This window comes from Colias philodice, chromosome 12 (genome assembly GCF_061535455.1).
Source record: "Colias philodice isolate Cphi_HAF_F1 chromosome 12, ilColPhil1 Martin Lab GWU primary, whole genome shotgun sequence".
Taxonomy (NCBI): domain Eukaryota; kingdom Metazoa; phylum Arthropoda; class Insecta; order Lepidoptera; family Pieridae; genus Colias; species Colias philodice.
In genome coordinates this window covers 4,396,854-4,415,177 of record NC_143097.1, presented here as the reverse complement: position 1 = coordinate 4,415,177, position 18,324 = coordinate 4,396,854, and the positions used below count along the sequence as shown (strand labels likewise).

Below are 18,324 nucleotides of genomic sequence, written 5' to 3'. Positions count from 1 at the left end.
TTGCTCAGTAATAAAATACAGTGTAGTAATTGGAGTTGAGTTAAAACTTTTCAAGTCTCATAACTTATATTGCCATAATACTATATTAATTTTGTCTAACAAGAACCCTAAATCTATGTGAAATTGTTTTGTTGTGCAGGTAGAATTGTAAGAATTGATACAACCGTAAGTTAGTAGTGTACTCTAGTACACATTTAATTTTAAAAAGAGGAGTTCATTATATTTCCTCATATACAACAGTAATAAAAAGCTTAAATACATAATATATCATTTCTTATTACTATTAACTAATTTACTCAATTAATTCATCACTAATGCAGTCTTCCTCTGCATCGTAAAGATGGTTTAGTTTAAGTTCAGCCTTTTTCTCATTATCAGAGGTTTCCACTATTTTATTTGCCTTATTCTGGTTCTTTCTTTTATTCCGAGTGACACCTACTACATATTCCGGCATTATAAGTTTACTACTTTTAAAAGCAACCTTTTGCTCTACCTCTGCATTAGACTTAATAGTTTTTGATATCTGAAACATGGGTTTCTTGAAAACTGCACCAGTTTCATCAGTAACGGTTAGAAAGTTGTCTGTATCTCTATCTTCCATTTCTCGAATAAAAGCAAGAGCCGTAGCCGTGTTCGTCGATTCTGACATTTGATCTGGTGTAACATCAGACAAAGAATAGTACACCCAGTTCTGAGGATCTTTCATGTATTGTGGAACTGTTTTAGATCGTAAACATTCGCGGATATTAGCATCTTGGCGTTTAAAAATGCTCTCTCTACCTCTGAATTGTTTCATTTCTCGTTTAAGTTTTCTATAACTCTGTTTATCAATAACACCATAGTCTTGTGATTCTGAAGCTTTGTTGGATTTCGAAAAACTATATTGTTCTTCTGCATCTTTCAATGTATTAAAGAGACTCTTCTGTCTTTCATAGAACGATGTCATGTTTAATGTGTATTATTATTTATTTATAAATTATCTTTAACATCCGTTTTTTTATATATTTTAGAAGTTATTAGTATTGATATTTGATAGCAATTAACAATAACAAAACAAATGTGAAATGTGAATTGTGAAATGTTTTAAGTTTGATGCAAATTGACAGTTGACACTTGAGTCTTGACAATACTCTGGAGTTGCCACTTGCCACTTGAAAAAAGAAGAAGAGGAAGACAATACTCTATTTGACAATACTAAATCACTGCATGATTATAGAGTTAAAAAAATAGACGGGTTGCACTCCGGGAGTGCCGGCAGAAGTGAAAACTTGATTATTAACGTTCAGCATGTTTGATATTTTGGAATGGTATCCGTCTTACGCATGGAATATATGGGCTAAAAAAAAAAAAAGTCCGTCTTACGCTTTTTTGATCAGGCCACGTGTCCTGACGCGAGTTTAAGATTTTATACCCAACGCCGCTAAAGAAGTTTTCACTTCAAAAATATTAAGCTATTGCATAGCTTCTATCGCGGGCCTTGAGCGCGGGGACCGTATCCAGAAATTCCGAAACGAAAATAACCTCACGCTTCCCACTCCGACGAGCACGGAGGTGTGGCTTGAAGGCATGTTATGCAATAGCTTTACCGCGGCAGTCCCCGAGTGCCACACGTCTTTTTTTGAAGTGAAAACTTCTTTAGCGACGTTGAGCACTTTGGGTATAAAATCTTAAACTCGCATCAGGACACGTGGCCTGATCGAAAAAGCGTAAGACGGATACCATTCCCAAATATCAAACATGCTCAATAATCAAGTTTTCACTTCTGCCTGCACTCCCGGAGTGCAACCCGTCTTTTTTTTTCAATCTCTAGGCAAAGGGTCTCATTTACAAAATATTTCGTTGATATTTTATGGTACCGATACTAAAATATGGATAATTCAAAAGATAATTTAGTTTCTGATACCTTCATTTTTCATTTACGAATTAACATTTTAACAGCTAATCAATATAATATTTTTATATTGTACAATCATTAGTTTAAAGCATTATAGTCACAGTATAGCAGTATGGTAACCACAAGGTAATCGTGGTAACCTGTGTGGAAACCAGTAAACACATTAACAGTATCATTAATTGACATGCAATTTTCAGTTGGGCATAGCATCTTTCATCTTTGCCTGCATAATTTAATTCCATGAAACACAAAGACAAAAAAATACTTCCATCTGTGCTTCCGTCACTACCTAAAAAGACGTGTGGCACCCGGGGACTGCCGCGGTAAAGCTATTGCATAGCATGCCTTCAAGCCACACCTCCGTGTCCGTTGGAGTGAGGAGCGTGAGGTTTTTTCGTTACGGAATTTCTCGATTCGGTCCCCGCGCTCAAGGCCCGCGTAGAAGCTATGCAATAGCTTAATAATAATTATACCTACTACATAATTTTGCCGTAATGTTTTGTTGCATAACTAGGTATCTTGAAATATTTATTTTAATTTTTTTTATTTTATGGTCTATAATGCTAGGCGTCCACTAGGCGGATCGGGCCGGGCCAGCATCGCAACGCAAAAATACGCCGGCCTATGTTTTGTATGAAACATCGTCCATTAGCGACGGATCGGGTCGGGGCGGGCCGCAACGCATTGGCGGATATCGCTTCGCAGGCGGATTTCTGCCGGCGGTGCGCTGCGGCCCGGCCCGCCCCGACCCGTCTAGTGGACGCAGGCAGGCGGATGTGAGCGGCGAGCGTCTGTTAGATAAAATCCGCCTAGGCGGTCCGCCGCGCCCCGTACAGGTGGACGCAGGAGCAAACAGCGCGTCCATTAGAGACGGCCCGTTGCGATGCGACCCGCCAAGTATTTTTTTCGTGATCAGTGTATGCAAAACTACAAGTTCCTTCGCGCTTAGTATACCAATAGTGGGACACCCTGTATATCTAACGCTCATTGCTATTTTGTATTAATATTATTAAATAGCTTTACTCATTTTATAATATTGGTATAAATTTTAGAGATTTGTGAGATTTGTGTTGTCTATTATAAATTTACTAGCGACCCGCCCCGGCTTCGCACGGGTGCAATGCTGATACTAAATACACTACAGAAAAACTGTGAACGTTGTACAATATAAAAACATAGCGGTCCGCTCCGGCTTCGCACGGCCACGGGTATAAAATATTATGTAGCCGGGCGGCCGGCCGGTACCGCCGCAAACGCTTAGAGCTATTACGCACTGTCGACCAGTCGCTGGCGACTCGGTCGCCGGCGACTGTGACTTACTATAGTTTAAATAGGGGCTTGCGCACTTAGTCGTCAGTCGTCCACAGTGCGTAAAGGTCGACAGTGCGTAATAGCTCTTAACGCTACGTCCCGCAATTTTTAAATCTGTAATATCTTCGAAAATATTCACTTAAATCATACGGTGTAAAGGGCCATATAGATCCATATTAAATGAACAATGTATTCAAGGTATTTAATTGGTTAAGGATTAATGCTGTATTGGTTAAAATCGCTTCGAAAATTAGCCATTATTTGTCGTAAAAAGTAAATGACAAAAATAAGTTATTGTGGGTTATCCATAAGAGATAGACATATACCATCGCGGACTTTTCTGTAGACCTTTTCAATGTGTATAAATACTTAGTACATTATTTTGATAAAACTCGTAGGGTTCAGCCTGCGTTTGCAATGTAAGCGGAATAAATGTAATTTTTTACGACATCACATTAGAAACCTCAAAAATAACAGTACTTCTCCACTATTTAATGGATGTTATTATACATATAAACCTTCCTCTTGAATCACTCTATGTATTAAAAAAAACTGCATCAAAATCCGTTGCGTAGTTTCAAAGATTTAAGCGTACAAAGGGACATAGGGACATAGGGACAGAGAAAGCGACTTTGTTTTATACTATGTAGTGATAGTGATAATTGTTACCTATAAGCTAAGCCTTTAGGTACTTCATTGTAAATTTAATGGCCGTAGGTTGGTACATTTTTGAAATAATGGTTTACCTACACGTGTGCTATCTAATGATTACTTAAGAGGCAACTTTACCTCATTTAAGGCAGTTCAAACGCATATTTAATCCAGATAATATGTACAAAGCCTAAACTAATAAGATAGTAAAAGGGAACAAGTAGAATTGAAATGTGTACTGTATACTGTATAACGATTATTGGCTTACTATTTAAGCCAAAGCATGTGTAGGTATAGTATTAGATTTTAATACAATCCTCAGCAATTAATCTACCTACAAAGAGATCAGATAAATGAAATATATATGACAGTATCGTGGTTTAATAAACTTAGTTTGCAAATGCTTTAAACATTACCTATCATGCAAAAACTTTACATTCCTGAAATTCAAAAAAGTTATTTACCTATAATATCAATGTACCTAATCATAGGTAGGTATATGATGTAGGGACCTCTGTAAAGTAGGTAGTTAGGCTACTAATTATGAAAGTAAAATTTATTTTCTTTAAAAATGAAACACAAAAAGTTTCAAAAAGTTTGTTTTTTCATTTTTGTTCGGTGCGTTCTTGTGTGTTGTATTTATTTTTCAACTCCCTTACTCAAGCAGAAGAAGTCCCCTACTTCAAAGAAATTAAACGAGAGAAAATTTTATTTTTACCGACCTATTATATATTGCTCAATAATAAAATTGTATTATTAATACACCCTTCGGTTTTCCGTAGAGTGTAGCTATGGAAACCGTTGTGAGTGACCCATTTTTTATGTACTTTAGGTAGATATATATAGTTTAAATATTGTTGGTATGCATAACACTTTTGCGAATTTTATCAATTTGGAAAATTAACATAGTAGTTACCTAATTTTTACAAAATAATTTTTCCATCACAAAATAAATAATAGATATAAAATTAGTTCGGGTTCCAGATTGAAGTACCTAATCATATTGAATATATAGGTAATTAAAAAAAATTTTTCTAAGATAATTTCATTATTATCGTCACATAATACCTACCTACTTATACAGTGATCTGCAAGAACTTTAAAATACTCATACGCCCTTGAGATTTAATAGTTGCTTTACGCGTTATTGTAATTTTGCTATTGTTAAACAGTCAATAATAATATAAGGCAGTCGATTTGTCTGTAGCTCGAAAATAATAGAAATATATTAAGGAAGAATATTTTGGCTATATTTGGAACATGCTGTAAAAATGCCATCAGTTATGTTAAAATAAATGCCTGAAAACAGCGGATTGTGTATAGGAGCATTCATCAGCTGAGTTCTTCGAAACTGAAAAGTATTCGTCAATAACCGCTTGGGCCGAGACTGGCATCTTTTGTTGATAGCTGAACAACGCATGCGCGGATATCGCCCGGTGAACATTCACTGCCAGCGTTCAGTGCTGAATTCACGCGAAAACCGCTGCTAATATTGGCGCGGGAAACGCGGCGCGACGGGTGTGCCGGGCTGGGCTCAGGGCGGGCGGCGCGCGCATCCTCCACTTCAATATTTAACCCGTTTCGAAAACAACATTCTACGCACAAAGGAGTTCAAACACAACATATGATAGCCCTGCAAGAGTGACTGTGCATTTGTGATACTGCAGCCGCCTGTTCGTGAGATGTGCTGCAGCTCTCTCCAACAGGTAGTTATGTTTTGTTATTCTTATGTAATGTTAAATTGTTGTTGTTTGGCCACGAATTTTGTTTTGCTTTCATAACAATATCATATCAAAATTCTTAGTAGGTCCATAAAATATATCTTACATAGTTAGGCTAAAGCGATATTGATCAATTTATAAACACCTAATTAAACAATTAATTGAATCATATGACGCATAGTATTATATTAACTCTTAATAATAATCTTCATTCTTATATTATAATTGAATTATTTTGTATATGTATACAATTTAGATTATTATGGTTATTATACCAACAAGCTAATAGAAAATCAAACGCTTTGTTATTAGATCTATTACTTACCAATGAATTTAATCAATAAGGATTTTTACCGGACTGCAAAAAAGCTTCATTTGACCGTAAAAAATGATCATTTATGATTATTTCACGTACTGATTAGGTGATTTTGTTGCTAAGAAAAATATTGATTTAAGACGAGGTATACAGTTTCACACCACATTATATTGTACTAGCTGTCCGCCCCGGCATCGCCCGTGGTACATATTTACGTTTTCTCTACATAAATATTAAGAACCTATAAGCGAATACAATAAAAATTAAAAAAAACCAAAGACCAAGGAAAACGGGTTTCATTTATATACATATATACATATATAGATTAAAGAAAAAGAGCGAAACAAAAATAAGTACGTATTTTTGACAAAATTAAAATATCATTTTAAATAACAAGTCCTTTATCACGTAGTTTATTTATGTATGTAGGTGCTGAATTGATAAGAATTACGCATTACGCTTATATATGTATATTTATACGAATTATATTTACTATATTTTTTATTACCATATTATATTTTATAAGTAACTTAAGGAAGATTAATTTTAATAATCTATTGTTTTATCCTGTTTGAAATGCAAAAGCCGCTCTTTCTCGTGTTGTTTTGTAGTTGGTAGGAAAAAACATGTTCTTTATTTTGACTTTATGTAATTATTAATTAGGATACAATAAACAAATTAGGGGGAAATAAATAAACGGAATTTATCCTCTATGACTATTTCGTTTACGTACTAAGACGTATTTTACTTCAATAGGTTTCTTACAAACATTTAAATGGCATAAAACCACATAAAACGGAGCTTGTTCTTTCACTACTTTTGCGACAATTTTGCGATATGTTCAAATTTGCATGTGACATTATTCATCGTCATATCCCTTGCTTCTATCGCCGTTAATTACTATTTATCGGTAATTATACACACTTGTACTTTTTATAATTTTATTCTTCAGTTGACAATGTTCAAACTCCAACAGTTTTTCATTGTTAATAATTAGGATACGTTCTAATTTCTGAAATATGGTTTACTTTATGTTTTTACTATCTTTTGAACTAGTTGACAGACAGACTATCAATAACAGTATTGCATATACTATCACAGCTTATAATGTATGCAATACTATTACTGATAGTCTGTTTGTTATAGGTATTATGTTTTAGGCATAATTAGTGCGAAATGACTCTAGTTCTCGACTCATAGCTAATTACTTCGTATTAGTTCGCATGGATTCATCTACCTACCTAGATGTATTAACGGAGGAAGGGAAAAGAATAAATCAAAGAAACAATAAACATAGGTACACCAATAAGTTAGGTTACCAATACTACAATTAAGGAATTATTAAATGGGATAATTTATGATTAAAAATAATGGGTATTAGTCACAACGTTCGTAAAGAATTCCATTTTGGCATATCGCCAATGTATAATAATGTACCTATTTATAAAGCTTCTCATAAGTAAGAAGCTGATAATATTGATTCTTAGAAATTAGCTTGTGATTAATAATTTTGCCAAACACTAGGACGTATGTAGTTACGACGAAATAAATTTTAACTGATATGGGTACATACCATTTTCCTATACGTTAAATTATACAAAGAGATGCATTATGTATTGTATACTTGCCCTTCTTTACTAATGACATGTTTTGTGATTGAATTCGGTGAAGATGAGACGGTTTTAAAACGTAGTAACTAGATCTTCTAAGATAATATTATATTTACATATTTACACAAGAAGTAATTAAATGAAACCAAATAAGCATTCCTCATTTAAATAGTTGCCTAAACTCATTCACAAAAACTAATGATGAAACTATATTTAGATCGTTAATGTGTCTAATTATTATTGAAGCTGCTCTTAGCAATCGAGTTTGAAGTAAATTATAAAATTAATTGTAATTTCCGCATGAGTGGTTACGATGACGCGCTCCACGTCATGCTATGGACGAAATTACAGAGAATATATCCCATCCAGTGAATGTTTCCACGAACGGAAAGTTTAATTTGGCTAAAATGTTTCCATACGTACGGGATTTAAAGGCATTAGTAATACAGGGGTATATTAATTCAGGATTTATTCAATAATCCCTCATTTGTATAGTTAACATATTATAAACAGTAGCTCCTGAAGGCATACATCGAGATTTGCAAACTCCTTTAAATATAGTACCTACCTAAGTTTTCATTAATTTTTTACCGTTTTGTACTTAATATATCGATAAGTTCATAAGTATCTAGTATTATAGTATAGTAACTATGTAGGTACATAGTAATCTATGCTGTACTTCAGTAGGTATTGTGTACTTGGTGTACCCTAAACTAATATTAACGTGTGGTACGATTCTAATATTTAGCATTATAATATTCCCTATATATTTTTCTAGACATTGTGTAGGGCCAATCATTGTATCTAACAAAGAATGTCTAGATCGTCTAGACAGCATTTATTGCTATAGGAAAGCTCCCCCCAGTAGTATAGAAACTTAATTTAAATTCAACGTCTGACTGTTTCTACCCTTCGCGTCGTTTCCTTACTGCAATTTTAAAGGGTACCTATATAATGTACATTATATCTCCAGAGTTCCATACAAGAAAATTAGTAGAAATATTTGGTACTTCAAATATATTTTCTATACAAATTCCGTTTTGAATTGTAGTTGGAAGTTCAGCATTTGTTTTATAGATTATTGAGGATGGATTTTGCAATTCACATAAAAATTTAATGGTCCAAATTCGTGACTGTTTGTCACAATGTATCCTTTTATGATCGCCCAGATAAGAGCGCTACTGTTTTGCGTACGAATGTTGAAATATTAAAACCAAGAAGTACTTTACAATAGTTAATGTTATCTTGCAATGATTCACACTTCGAACCTAAACTTGCGTATGAATCAATTTCGAATACAAATTTGTATCATTCGCTCATCGTAAAGGATTTTGACCTCAAATTTAAGATGCCGTCATGTTTGTGGAAATGTTATTATTCAAGTTACGTAAAAGTAAGAACGTTTTATAGTTTACCTGATAGAAAATATCTAGTATTTAAGAAAATACTTAAATTACTAGATTTTAAAAGAATTTGAGTTCAAAACTTACATTGAGGCCATTTATCCATTTAATAATTGAAACATATTCTTTTCGTAATTTGGTAATTTAATTGATTGATTAATATTGATTCATATTACAATTTCCCTATATCCCATAGTTTTATAGCCAGTTTACTCTTGACCCAGTTTACAAATGTAGGGCGGCATACCGGGGCCGCTCGCTCCAGCCCGCCCAACGAAAGTAATATTTGGCAGATGCAGTGGACCCATTTCCTAATAAAACATTAACAATAACAACGAATCAATGTATCAAGTAGCCATTATTAACTATTAGTCTATTATGCATTATTATTCAAAACAAAAGTTACTTGTTTTGTCAATTTTATGTAATTTTATATAGAGACATATTATGCTCAAAATACAGTGATAATTCGGACGATGTTTTCATAGAATTCATTTGTTATTCATAAGTGAGCTTTCAGCTTACATATAAAAGTTTAAAGTACTTGTTGTATCGATTTATATAAAGTTGTTAATAAATAAAGATTAAAGGTAAAGTTTTTTGTAATGTACAGCCATGAAATTGAATTTCAATTAATTAAACTTTTATCATATTAAAGCAGGTAGATAATATATAGTGCAGATTTTTCCTTATAAGCGGGTTGGAATAAATAACTCAACATGGAATAAATAAATAATAGATATCATGAAATTATAATAAGATAGGTTGTACCTAATTAAATTAAACCTATTATATACATATAATATGTTATTTATTTATCATGAGTTCATATAATGTAATTCAAATTAATGACCGATGTTACGAAATTTACTAATTTATAAAAATAACAAGGAAAACTAATTTGACGTAATCATACCAAAATTTGTTATTTGTTTGAAATATTACAACATGTATGTACATTCTAATATATAGTTTAAATAATGTAGAACAGTATTTGTAGTGCTCTATTGTTGTTATATTTATTCTAGTCATTTCAGTTTGTGCTTTTAAACATTAAGTGAATATTAATACAATTCGTTAACCACATCTTTGCTTCCAATGTCACGGTCCTTATAAGGTCTTGTTTCAAAATAAATGATTTCAATACGTTTGCTTACGAAATTAACTGCTGTAGTAAGTTTAATATCTAGACTGTCTAAATAACTTGATAAAGAACAAATTCAATATGTTATTATAGAAATTAATTTGGGTCTAGATAACCCTAGATAACCCGTTCACAGTTCAAGGCTAATTTATTGTTTTTCAACTTCATCAAAAATCATGCGACACTTGTTTACACTTATTTAAGGAAAAATCGAATTTGTTTTTGGGAACATGTTATTTTCTCGAGGCAAGGCGTCTATTAAGCTTGTCTTTGCTTTTCTTTGTGATATTCAAAATAAGTGTATTTTCCTATTCCATTTACAAAATTTTTCAATTAATGAATAAACCTGCTAGCAAATAATTTCCAATTAAGTCCTCAGTATCAAGTTTTAAATAAACGAAGTCGAACTGAAACTGATACTTGGTCATCCTTTTGAATCAAAATGCTCTTCTCTTCTCCTTTGTTCTTCTAGAGCAGTAAATCCTGTCAAATAAAATATACATATAATAAATAGGATTGTATTTGTATAACATACCAAACGCTTGTCCTGGATTCACCCAGGATGACCTAAAATAAAAGAACCTCGCACGTCGCTTCTGAAAAGGGCAGCGTGCTGAAAGTGAAAGAATTTTTATGATCGAATCTTTACATATAAAGTTAGAAGTTTCTCTTTATAACAATGAAGTATCATAAGTTAAAAACATGTTAGCTTTATAATTAAAGAATATATAGGTATACCGGTGTATACACCAGTATACCTAAATAGATAAAGCAAATCGCTGAGCAATAATTACTTTAAAAGTAGGTACATATAAATTTTAGCTTTTTACACTGATCATCTGAAAGCTTTTTCTTACGTTGCATCCTCGTATGGTCCATCTCCTGATCCAGAGTGCAACCGTAACCTTTGCCCTTATAGAGCATAATCCTGTTAATGGAAATCAATACACGAAACGGGCTGGGTCGACTCCCTTGCGGCTAGCGCCTTGCACATCGTTTCCGCGTGTCGCAGTTCTATTTCCGAAGCAGCTCCATGTTGTTGCTTTTTATCACAACGCGACATGTTGTACACGGATCATCTTTAAAAGTAAATGATTGCATCAAATAAACTTTATAAATTATCAAATTTGGGTATGGTTCAATCTGGGTATGAATTTTCAATAATGTTGATCAAATAAATTTAAGATCTTCGTTCTTCTGCTGTGGGGGGAAAATAATATACATACAACTAAATTATGTCAACGTTGTGCTCTAGTAATTGTTTATAATTATTAGTCTTCAGGCATCGAATACTAAACATGATAAATGATAATGTTTTTTCAAAGACATGATCAAAATATTTGTGAAATAACTTATTATAAGCGCGGCATATGGAACATAAAACAAATACTGCGATAAAACTGCAATCGCCATAATTAAATATGTTTAGTAAATGTGGATGTTTACAAGAGCTTGATAAGAGCTAACATTGACCGCGCTTTATTATCAGGGCCTAATACCCAAAATCTAAAAAAAAGGACGAAAGAGGATAGGTAATCAAAAATATTGTCACACGTAGGTATCATATTTCAATATATTAAATTTAACAATGTTTCAGTAATGGTCACAACATACCTAATACGCAATAGTTTAAATATCCTAAGAACCTTTCCCTAATTATTGTATAGGTAATATTTGATCACGGCCATCGAGCGTCACGTCCGACAGGTCGATCACGTTATGAACCCTGATTGACTCAATTTCCGCACACCAAAGAAATGAATAATTACATCATGTACAAAGGATATCGTACATGATCTAATTAATGAACGCCTTGGTTTCAGTACAAGGCTGGAGGCATTATCGCTCTTAAGCCGACTTGCGCAATTTGTAGGATGTACGGTTGAGCACAGACTGGCGTATACGGACCGTGTCCATTTTTATTTCAATTTTATTAGTCTATCATATTTATTGATAATGCGAAACCTTTCAAATCTTACTCATATGGTACTGACCTATTTTTATTTTAATTGCATTGCAACGAAGCGTATAACATAATACGAATAAAAGTATATTAGATTCAATTCAAGTCTATCCGATTACGAGCATTACAGTGTGTTACACATATTAAAATACCGACATTAACAGCGAAACTTCGTATCAACAGATGAATAGCATTTCAGAGCAGAGGCGGCTCGTGACAAAATTTTATGGGTGTTCACTTGAAATAAAACACTGAAAATACATGGTGTAAAGCAGTACAATTTATCAAAAAAATTACTTATAAAGAAAATGCATACGTGATACGTCTTTCTTTTTGGTGTGCAAAAATATCTATAACTTAAAGCGACAAGACCGATAGACGCCAATTGCAGTTCATTCAACAAATGGTACCGAGATTGTGAATGTTTTTTCATCTTGATTGAAAGATGAGCTAAGTCGTCAACGCCCGTTTCAGTCCAAGCACTCTCACCTCCGCCGGCCGCGCCCGCTTTAAATAAAAGACACGGAAAACAAAATAGTTTGTTGCTTTCATCACAACCACACAACCACGGTGTTTTCACATATTGTTCAGATTTAAACACACGCGTATATGTTTTCGTTTTTGTCGTACATTTTTGCGTAAGATCAAGTTCAGGCCGTGGCGGTCCCTTAGCTTTACATTCAAGCCGAATTTGTAACGTTTTATCACACTTTTTAATGAACGCCACATTATAATTATTGTTAATTTTAACACTCACAAGTAATACTGATAACTACAGGCTATTTCAACACGTATTTTATAATTTTAATTAGAAAATTGCATGAATCGCGCGCGTGCATTGAAGTTGACTCGAGTGTTTGTTTATATTATAGAAGTGGTAACAGCTGGCAACCTCGCGCGCAATCGCTGTCCTGCCTGGCGGTAAAAACGAACCGGCAACGTTTGCGGGTGCGGCGCTCCGAATTTTGCAACTTTTCCATAGAAAATCTTTTGTTTCACGCGCAGGGCTCTGGCAAAACCCTCTCTTTCACTCCTATTGGATTTCGTATTAGGAAATGTACTAAATCTTTTTTCATTGGAGCGCAAACGTGAGCGCTCCGCTTCGCGCGTTACATAATACAGTAGGTATTATACAGGTGTATGGGATGATGGAATGATGGATATATTCATTGGTATTAACAGTAGTTTTAAAGATTACGATTGATTTTAAATAGTAATAATTAATGGTAATAATTAAATTAAGGACTATGATTTTATTATAATTATTTATGGGAGTTCACTGCACCAGCGCTCCTTAGGGCGAGCCGCCTCTGTTTCAGAGCGATCCTAATGGATCATGAAGAAAGCTTTTATGCTTTCGCAACGTAGTAGGTACATACGTTCGGATTACGCTAAATATAGGGCAATTCCAGACCAACACTATTAAACTATGCAAATGCAGTGTGCCCAGGAATGATTTCAAGTTACAGTAGTTAATGTCCCGCTGTTTCGAAATGATTTTCACAAAGCTGTTATAAATACACGAGGAAATCGTGCGATTAGATTGCGACATGCAATGAAATATTTAGGTGACAGTGGGGAAGTGGCCAAATTTTAAAATAAAATTTTGAACAAGGAAGTGTGAAAGTGTTAAAATAGATAATGACATGATTATCTTTTGATTTGTTTAATCTGAATTAACAATATTTAAATTTTACTAAATGTATCTCTTGTTTGGGAGTTCATATTGCAGTAACAACTTACATACTTGTACACGCAGTATATTTTTGTTTTGCATCCGATCCTGAATTCGAACGCGATGACGCATCGCAAAATGTTTGTGCAAAATAACAATGAAGATGGTAGTGTTTGTTCTATTTTTACATAAAATTATGCGTTTATTGAGGAATTTTACGATAAAATTGAATCTGTTCGAATATGAAACGAATACCAAATTGAATTACAGATATTTTTATTTATAGTTAACTATTTTAATAAATAAAGCAAACAATATGTATATAATAGGAAAATAATTGATCTATTGAAGAAATATAATGACAAATCGGAAGCCGGAATATAAAGCGTAGTTTATAATGACCTACTCAAATAGATGCATGCCCTTGAAAGTCTTTAACACTTTAAGTGATTCGTAATACAAACCAATGGTAAAAATGATTCTTTATATGGTATTGAAATCCACACATAGGCATAACAAGGGTGATAACATTGCTTGTAATAAGGCTTGTAAATATTAAATTGTGTTAATATAATATTATTGTCAGAATTGACAGTAAAAATACACAAAAATTTGCTTATATAATTCTGGGTCTGTGAAAATGTTATTTTCATTGTTTTTTCAAAAACTTGTTAAATATGAAAATGTAAAAACGATTAATATTCTACATCATGTAATTATTTTATTAAAATATTTACCTATTTATACAATTATGTATATAATGTATAATACATCTCAAAAACTACTGCATTAAAATATTGTTTGTGTCATAAATATTTCTACGTGAAAATAACAAATATTTTTTCTTATTTCAGAATCAGTAAAAAGTTACAAATCAAGATGACGGTCGTAGTAAATCCTGCGAGAACTGATTCAACAGAAGACTTGGCGTCTCCAACCTACCCATATCCAAACCCTATTCCCAATTTCATTCCTAATCCCATTCCCAGTTCCAATCCCTTACCTGACGATATTGAGTTTGAGTCACCCCCTCTATCCTCGCCCTCGCCTGATGAACCAACGCTCAACGACGACTACGTTGACTATGGCAGTCCCCAATCCGACATTGATAATGACAATATTAACTCTAGCAGCAGCAACTCTCCGGAATCTCCCCCTAATAATCTTTATGATGATGAAACTGAAAGTGATATAGTGTTCGTGGCTGGTATTAACGATGACACGTACCGTTTCCCTGGCCATCGCCGGGTTTTAGCTGCCACGAGCCCTGTTTTTGCCGCGCTTCTATCAGCAAAAACAGATGTTATTGTTGTCGACTATATTGACCATCGCGGATTTGAAAATCTGCTTCGCTACTACTATTGCGAGCCTACTCAACTCAACACAGTGCAGACAGCTAGATCAACTCTCGATGCCGCCTATAAATTTTTATGTCCCCAACTAACCGAGCGTTGCGCTCGTAAGCTCGATGAGATGCTAGACGCTGAAGTTGCACTGGACATATTGCGAGATTTGCGCTTCTTGTGTGCGAGGCTTCCAGGAGCGGCATCAGCACCACCGTTGCCGACACTGTCAGACGATCGAGCGGCTCGCTCTCACGCACAATGCGCTAGTTGGTGCGACATGCTGGCGCATAACACCCTTCTTGTGCTAGACGACAACGCAGATGCAGCTTTACAACACGAAAAATTAGAAGATTTGACCTACGAGGATCTTTCGTTGATAGTAAAGCGAGATACGCTTCGGGTATCCAACGAACTCGTATTGATTGAAGCTTTATCACGTTGGAGCACTGCAATATGCAAACGATATAAACGAGAGTTGACGCCCAGTAACAAACGAGCTGCTCTAGGTGAGCTTTCATATTGCCCCCGCTATTTACTACTTGAGGGTGAGGAATTGGACCGAGCTTTAGGATTTGAATTATTGGAGCCAATGGAACGAGCTTTGGTATTAGCTCGTGCTAGGAAATTGTCGGCTCCTATTCCGGTGGGAACTCATCAAGAAAATTTACTACGTCGCTGGGCTCGTCCTCGACCAAAAGACCCGGCCGCCGCTCCAGTTAAATTGAGCATTCGTTCGGAGCCAGAACAAGATGAACCTAAACCGACAAAGCTCTGCGCTCGTCGCCCAAAACGCTTGAAACACCCCAAATATCAGATAGAGGATCCATATTCTTACTCGTATAATAACAAAAAAGGCTGCTGCTCAAAATTTGCGGATGGGTTAATTCGAGCATTTATTTGTTTATTTGATTAGAAAAATCTTATATAAATATATTGTATTAAACGTTAACATACCTTTTATAAAATAATCCATATCTTCATTATAAAACTGACGATCTCCTTTTGTGTAATATGTGTCTTAGAAATAATACTTTTAACTAAGGAAAGGCAGATACTTGGATTGTTTACTAGTACATGATAAAAATGAGAAAATGGAAATGAATTTATGTAGAAATTACAACTAATGTAGGTGAAGAACTCTGAATCGAAATAATTAATTGTTATTTAAAATTAACATTAATATTTTGACGAAGCAAGCTTGTGTATACTTCCTTATTTATTTATGTAGCTCAGCTGCATATTTTGTAGTATTTTCAAATTAGGTGTAATACGTATTAAAACTCTTCTTAAGTAATTTAAAATATATAGTTGAATCAAATTGTTGGACAATTTGGCTGAAATTTATACAAAAATTAGGTGCACAAACATAATTTCTAGAAAGTTTTTGTTAAAACTGTTATTCTTTAAAGCAAATTTTATTGCATTTGCGCAACGATTTACTTATATTTGTTACTTAGTATGTACCTTATTTTTAAATAGAATCTTTAGTTACTTTAGTTATATTATGCTCCTTAATTAGGTGACTATTGTTTCCTAAATATTAATTTGCTAGTCGGTAGCTTAAGTACATTGTTATTTTAACTATGTATATAAATATTTATAGATAATTTTTATGTTTTAGCTTGATTTCAACGCACGGTGTCGTTTTGTTTAAATGTCATTAAAATGTTAATACTATATTCCTATAATTTCTTAAAATTAAGAAGAAGGAATTAAGGCGGTGCCATACTAAGTAGAAATCATACAAGTAAGTTACTTCTCATCGTCGAAAATTGAAACTTCATGTGTAAATATTGCTCATATCTTATATATAAAATTCTCGTGTCACAATGTTAGTCTGCATACTCCTCCGAAACGGGTGGACCGATTCTCATGAAATTTTCTGTGCATATCGGGTAAGTCTGAGAATCGGCCAACATCTATTTTTCATATGTACCACGGGCGAAGCCGGGGCGGGCCGCTAGTCTTAATATAAAGTGAAATTGAATTATTTTCGTACAATTCAAATACAAATTCTTCTTATGAACTTTCTACGTATTCTTTTATATGAGATATATAACTATGAATGTATAAAGAACTTTTTAGACCTGTGGTGAATCTATTGAAGGGCTTTCTTTTTTTAATTCTTATTAAATTTGCTATAGAAGAACAGTATTGTAATAAGAGCGAGCATTGTATTATCTTCTAAAATGATGATGGAATAATGCAGGATCTATTGGTGAATAATATTATAAACAACGACAAACTTTTTTGTGAGGTTCAGTATTTAAATAATTTAATATACTTGTGGGCAAAAAGTTTTGTATGTCAAATGTTTATTTGTAGGCTCATCGATTGTTCATCGTAGAAGATTTTATTCACTGGTAAATTCTGTAAGATTAAATAAATTTTATTATAATAAGTATACCTATTTATTGGTATTAATCTCAAATTAGTTATTACCTATGCATTTACAACCATAAATTATGTTACCATTATAATATTACAATAAAATTGTATCTCCTTGTTTTAAATGGGTGTTTAACAAATTAGAAATTATTTGCATTAAATGTAATCATTAATCAATGTAGTGAAAATATGAAGGTGTCCAGCTAAAAGCTGAATGTATGTATTTCAATAGAAAAATAAAATAAATATGTCGTTTACTGTTTTTCATTTTAATATGTAGGTACACTAATGTTTTGCACGCTAAATCTGATGAAACTGAACAAAGTTACAAATTGGCATTTTTTATGGACTTTCATGAGAGGCTCTCAATTCTTAACGTATTTTATCTAAAAGCTCGAAGGACAGACCTTCAGCTGTATCTATAGCTGAACTTACGTTGCTTCAACTATCTTGAAATATTTATACCCTGTGTGCACTGAGCGCCATCTATGCATAGAGCACTAAAAATCCTTTTGTCTTCCATCATCTAATATATCCTCCGAAACGACTGAACCGATTTTATGAAATTTTGTTTGCATATCGGGCAGGTTTGAGAATTGGCTAGATTAAAATAAAAAAAAAACCCGAAGGCCAGTAATTGCAATCCCTACTAAACATAAATACGAAAATAACTCTGTCCTTCTGTCTCTTCTGAACGCTTTAACCACAAAACCGATTTGAATAAAATTTGGTACAAATATAGCTGAGAAAGGGACATAGTTGATGTCCCGGAAATCCCATAAGGACCGGGAAATATGCGGGTTTTCCTTCGACTGCGCAGGCGAAGCCACGAGTGGAAAGGTAGTTACTCCATAATATTATGTTTATTACAAATAAATGAAACAGAAATCCAAAATAATTAT

General features: G+C 33.7%; 2 protein-coding genes and 1 long non-coding RNA gene across 3 annotated transcripts in view; 2 read left to right on the top strand and 1 right to left on the bottom strand.

The window, feature by feature from the left end:
* LOC149483913 (uncharacterized) overlaps positions 1–18,324 on the top strand; it is a 227,323-nt gene that overhangs the window by 104,224 nt on the left and 104,775 nt on the right. The gene's annotated exons all lie outside the window — the stretch shown is intronic.
* On the bottom strand, positions 171–1,099 carry LOC149483920 (uncharacterized). The gene has a single exon (XM_089701412.1). It carries the CDS (start codon positions 944–946, stop codon positions 293–295), a length of 654 nt encoding a protein of 217 aa, XP_089557538.1. The 5' UTR covers positions 947–1,099; the 3' UTR covers positions 171–292.
* On the top strand, positions 5,318–17,669 carry axed (BTB/POZ domain-containing protein axundead). The gene is made up of 2 exons (XM_089701411.1): positions 5,318–5,562; positions 14,543–17,669. Exon 2 carries the CDS (start codon positions 14,568–14,570, stop codon positions 15,945–15,947), a length of 1,380 nt encoding a protein of 459 aa, XP_089557537.1. The 5' UTR covers positions 5,318–5,562; positions 14,543–14,567; the 3' UTR covers positions 15,948–17,669.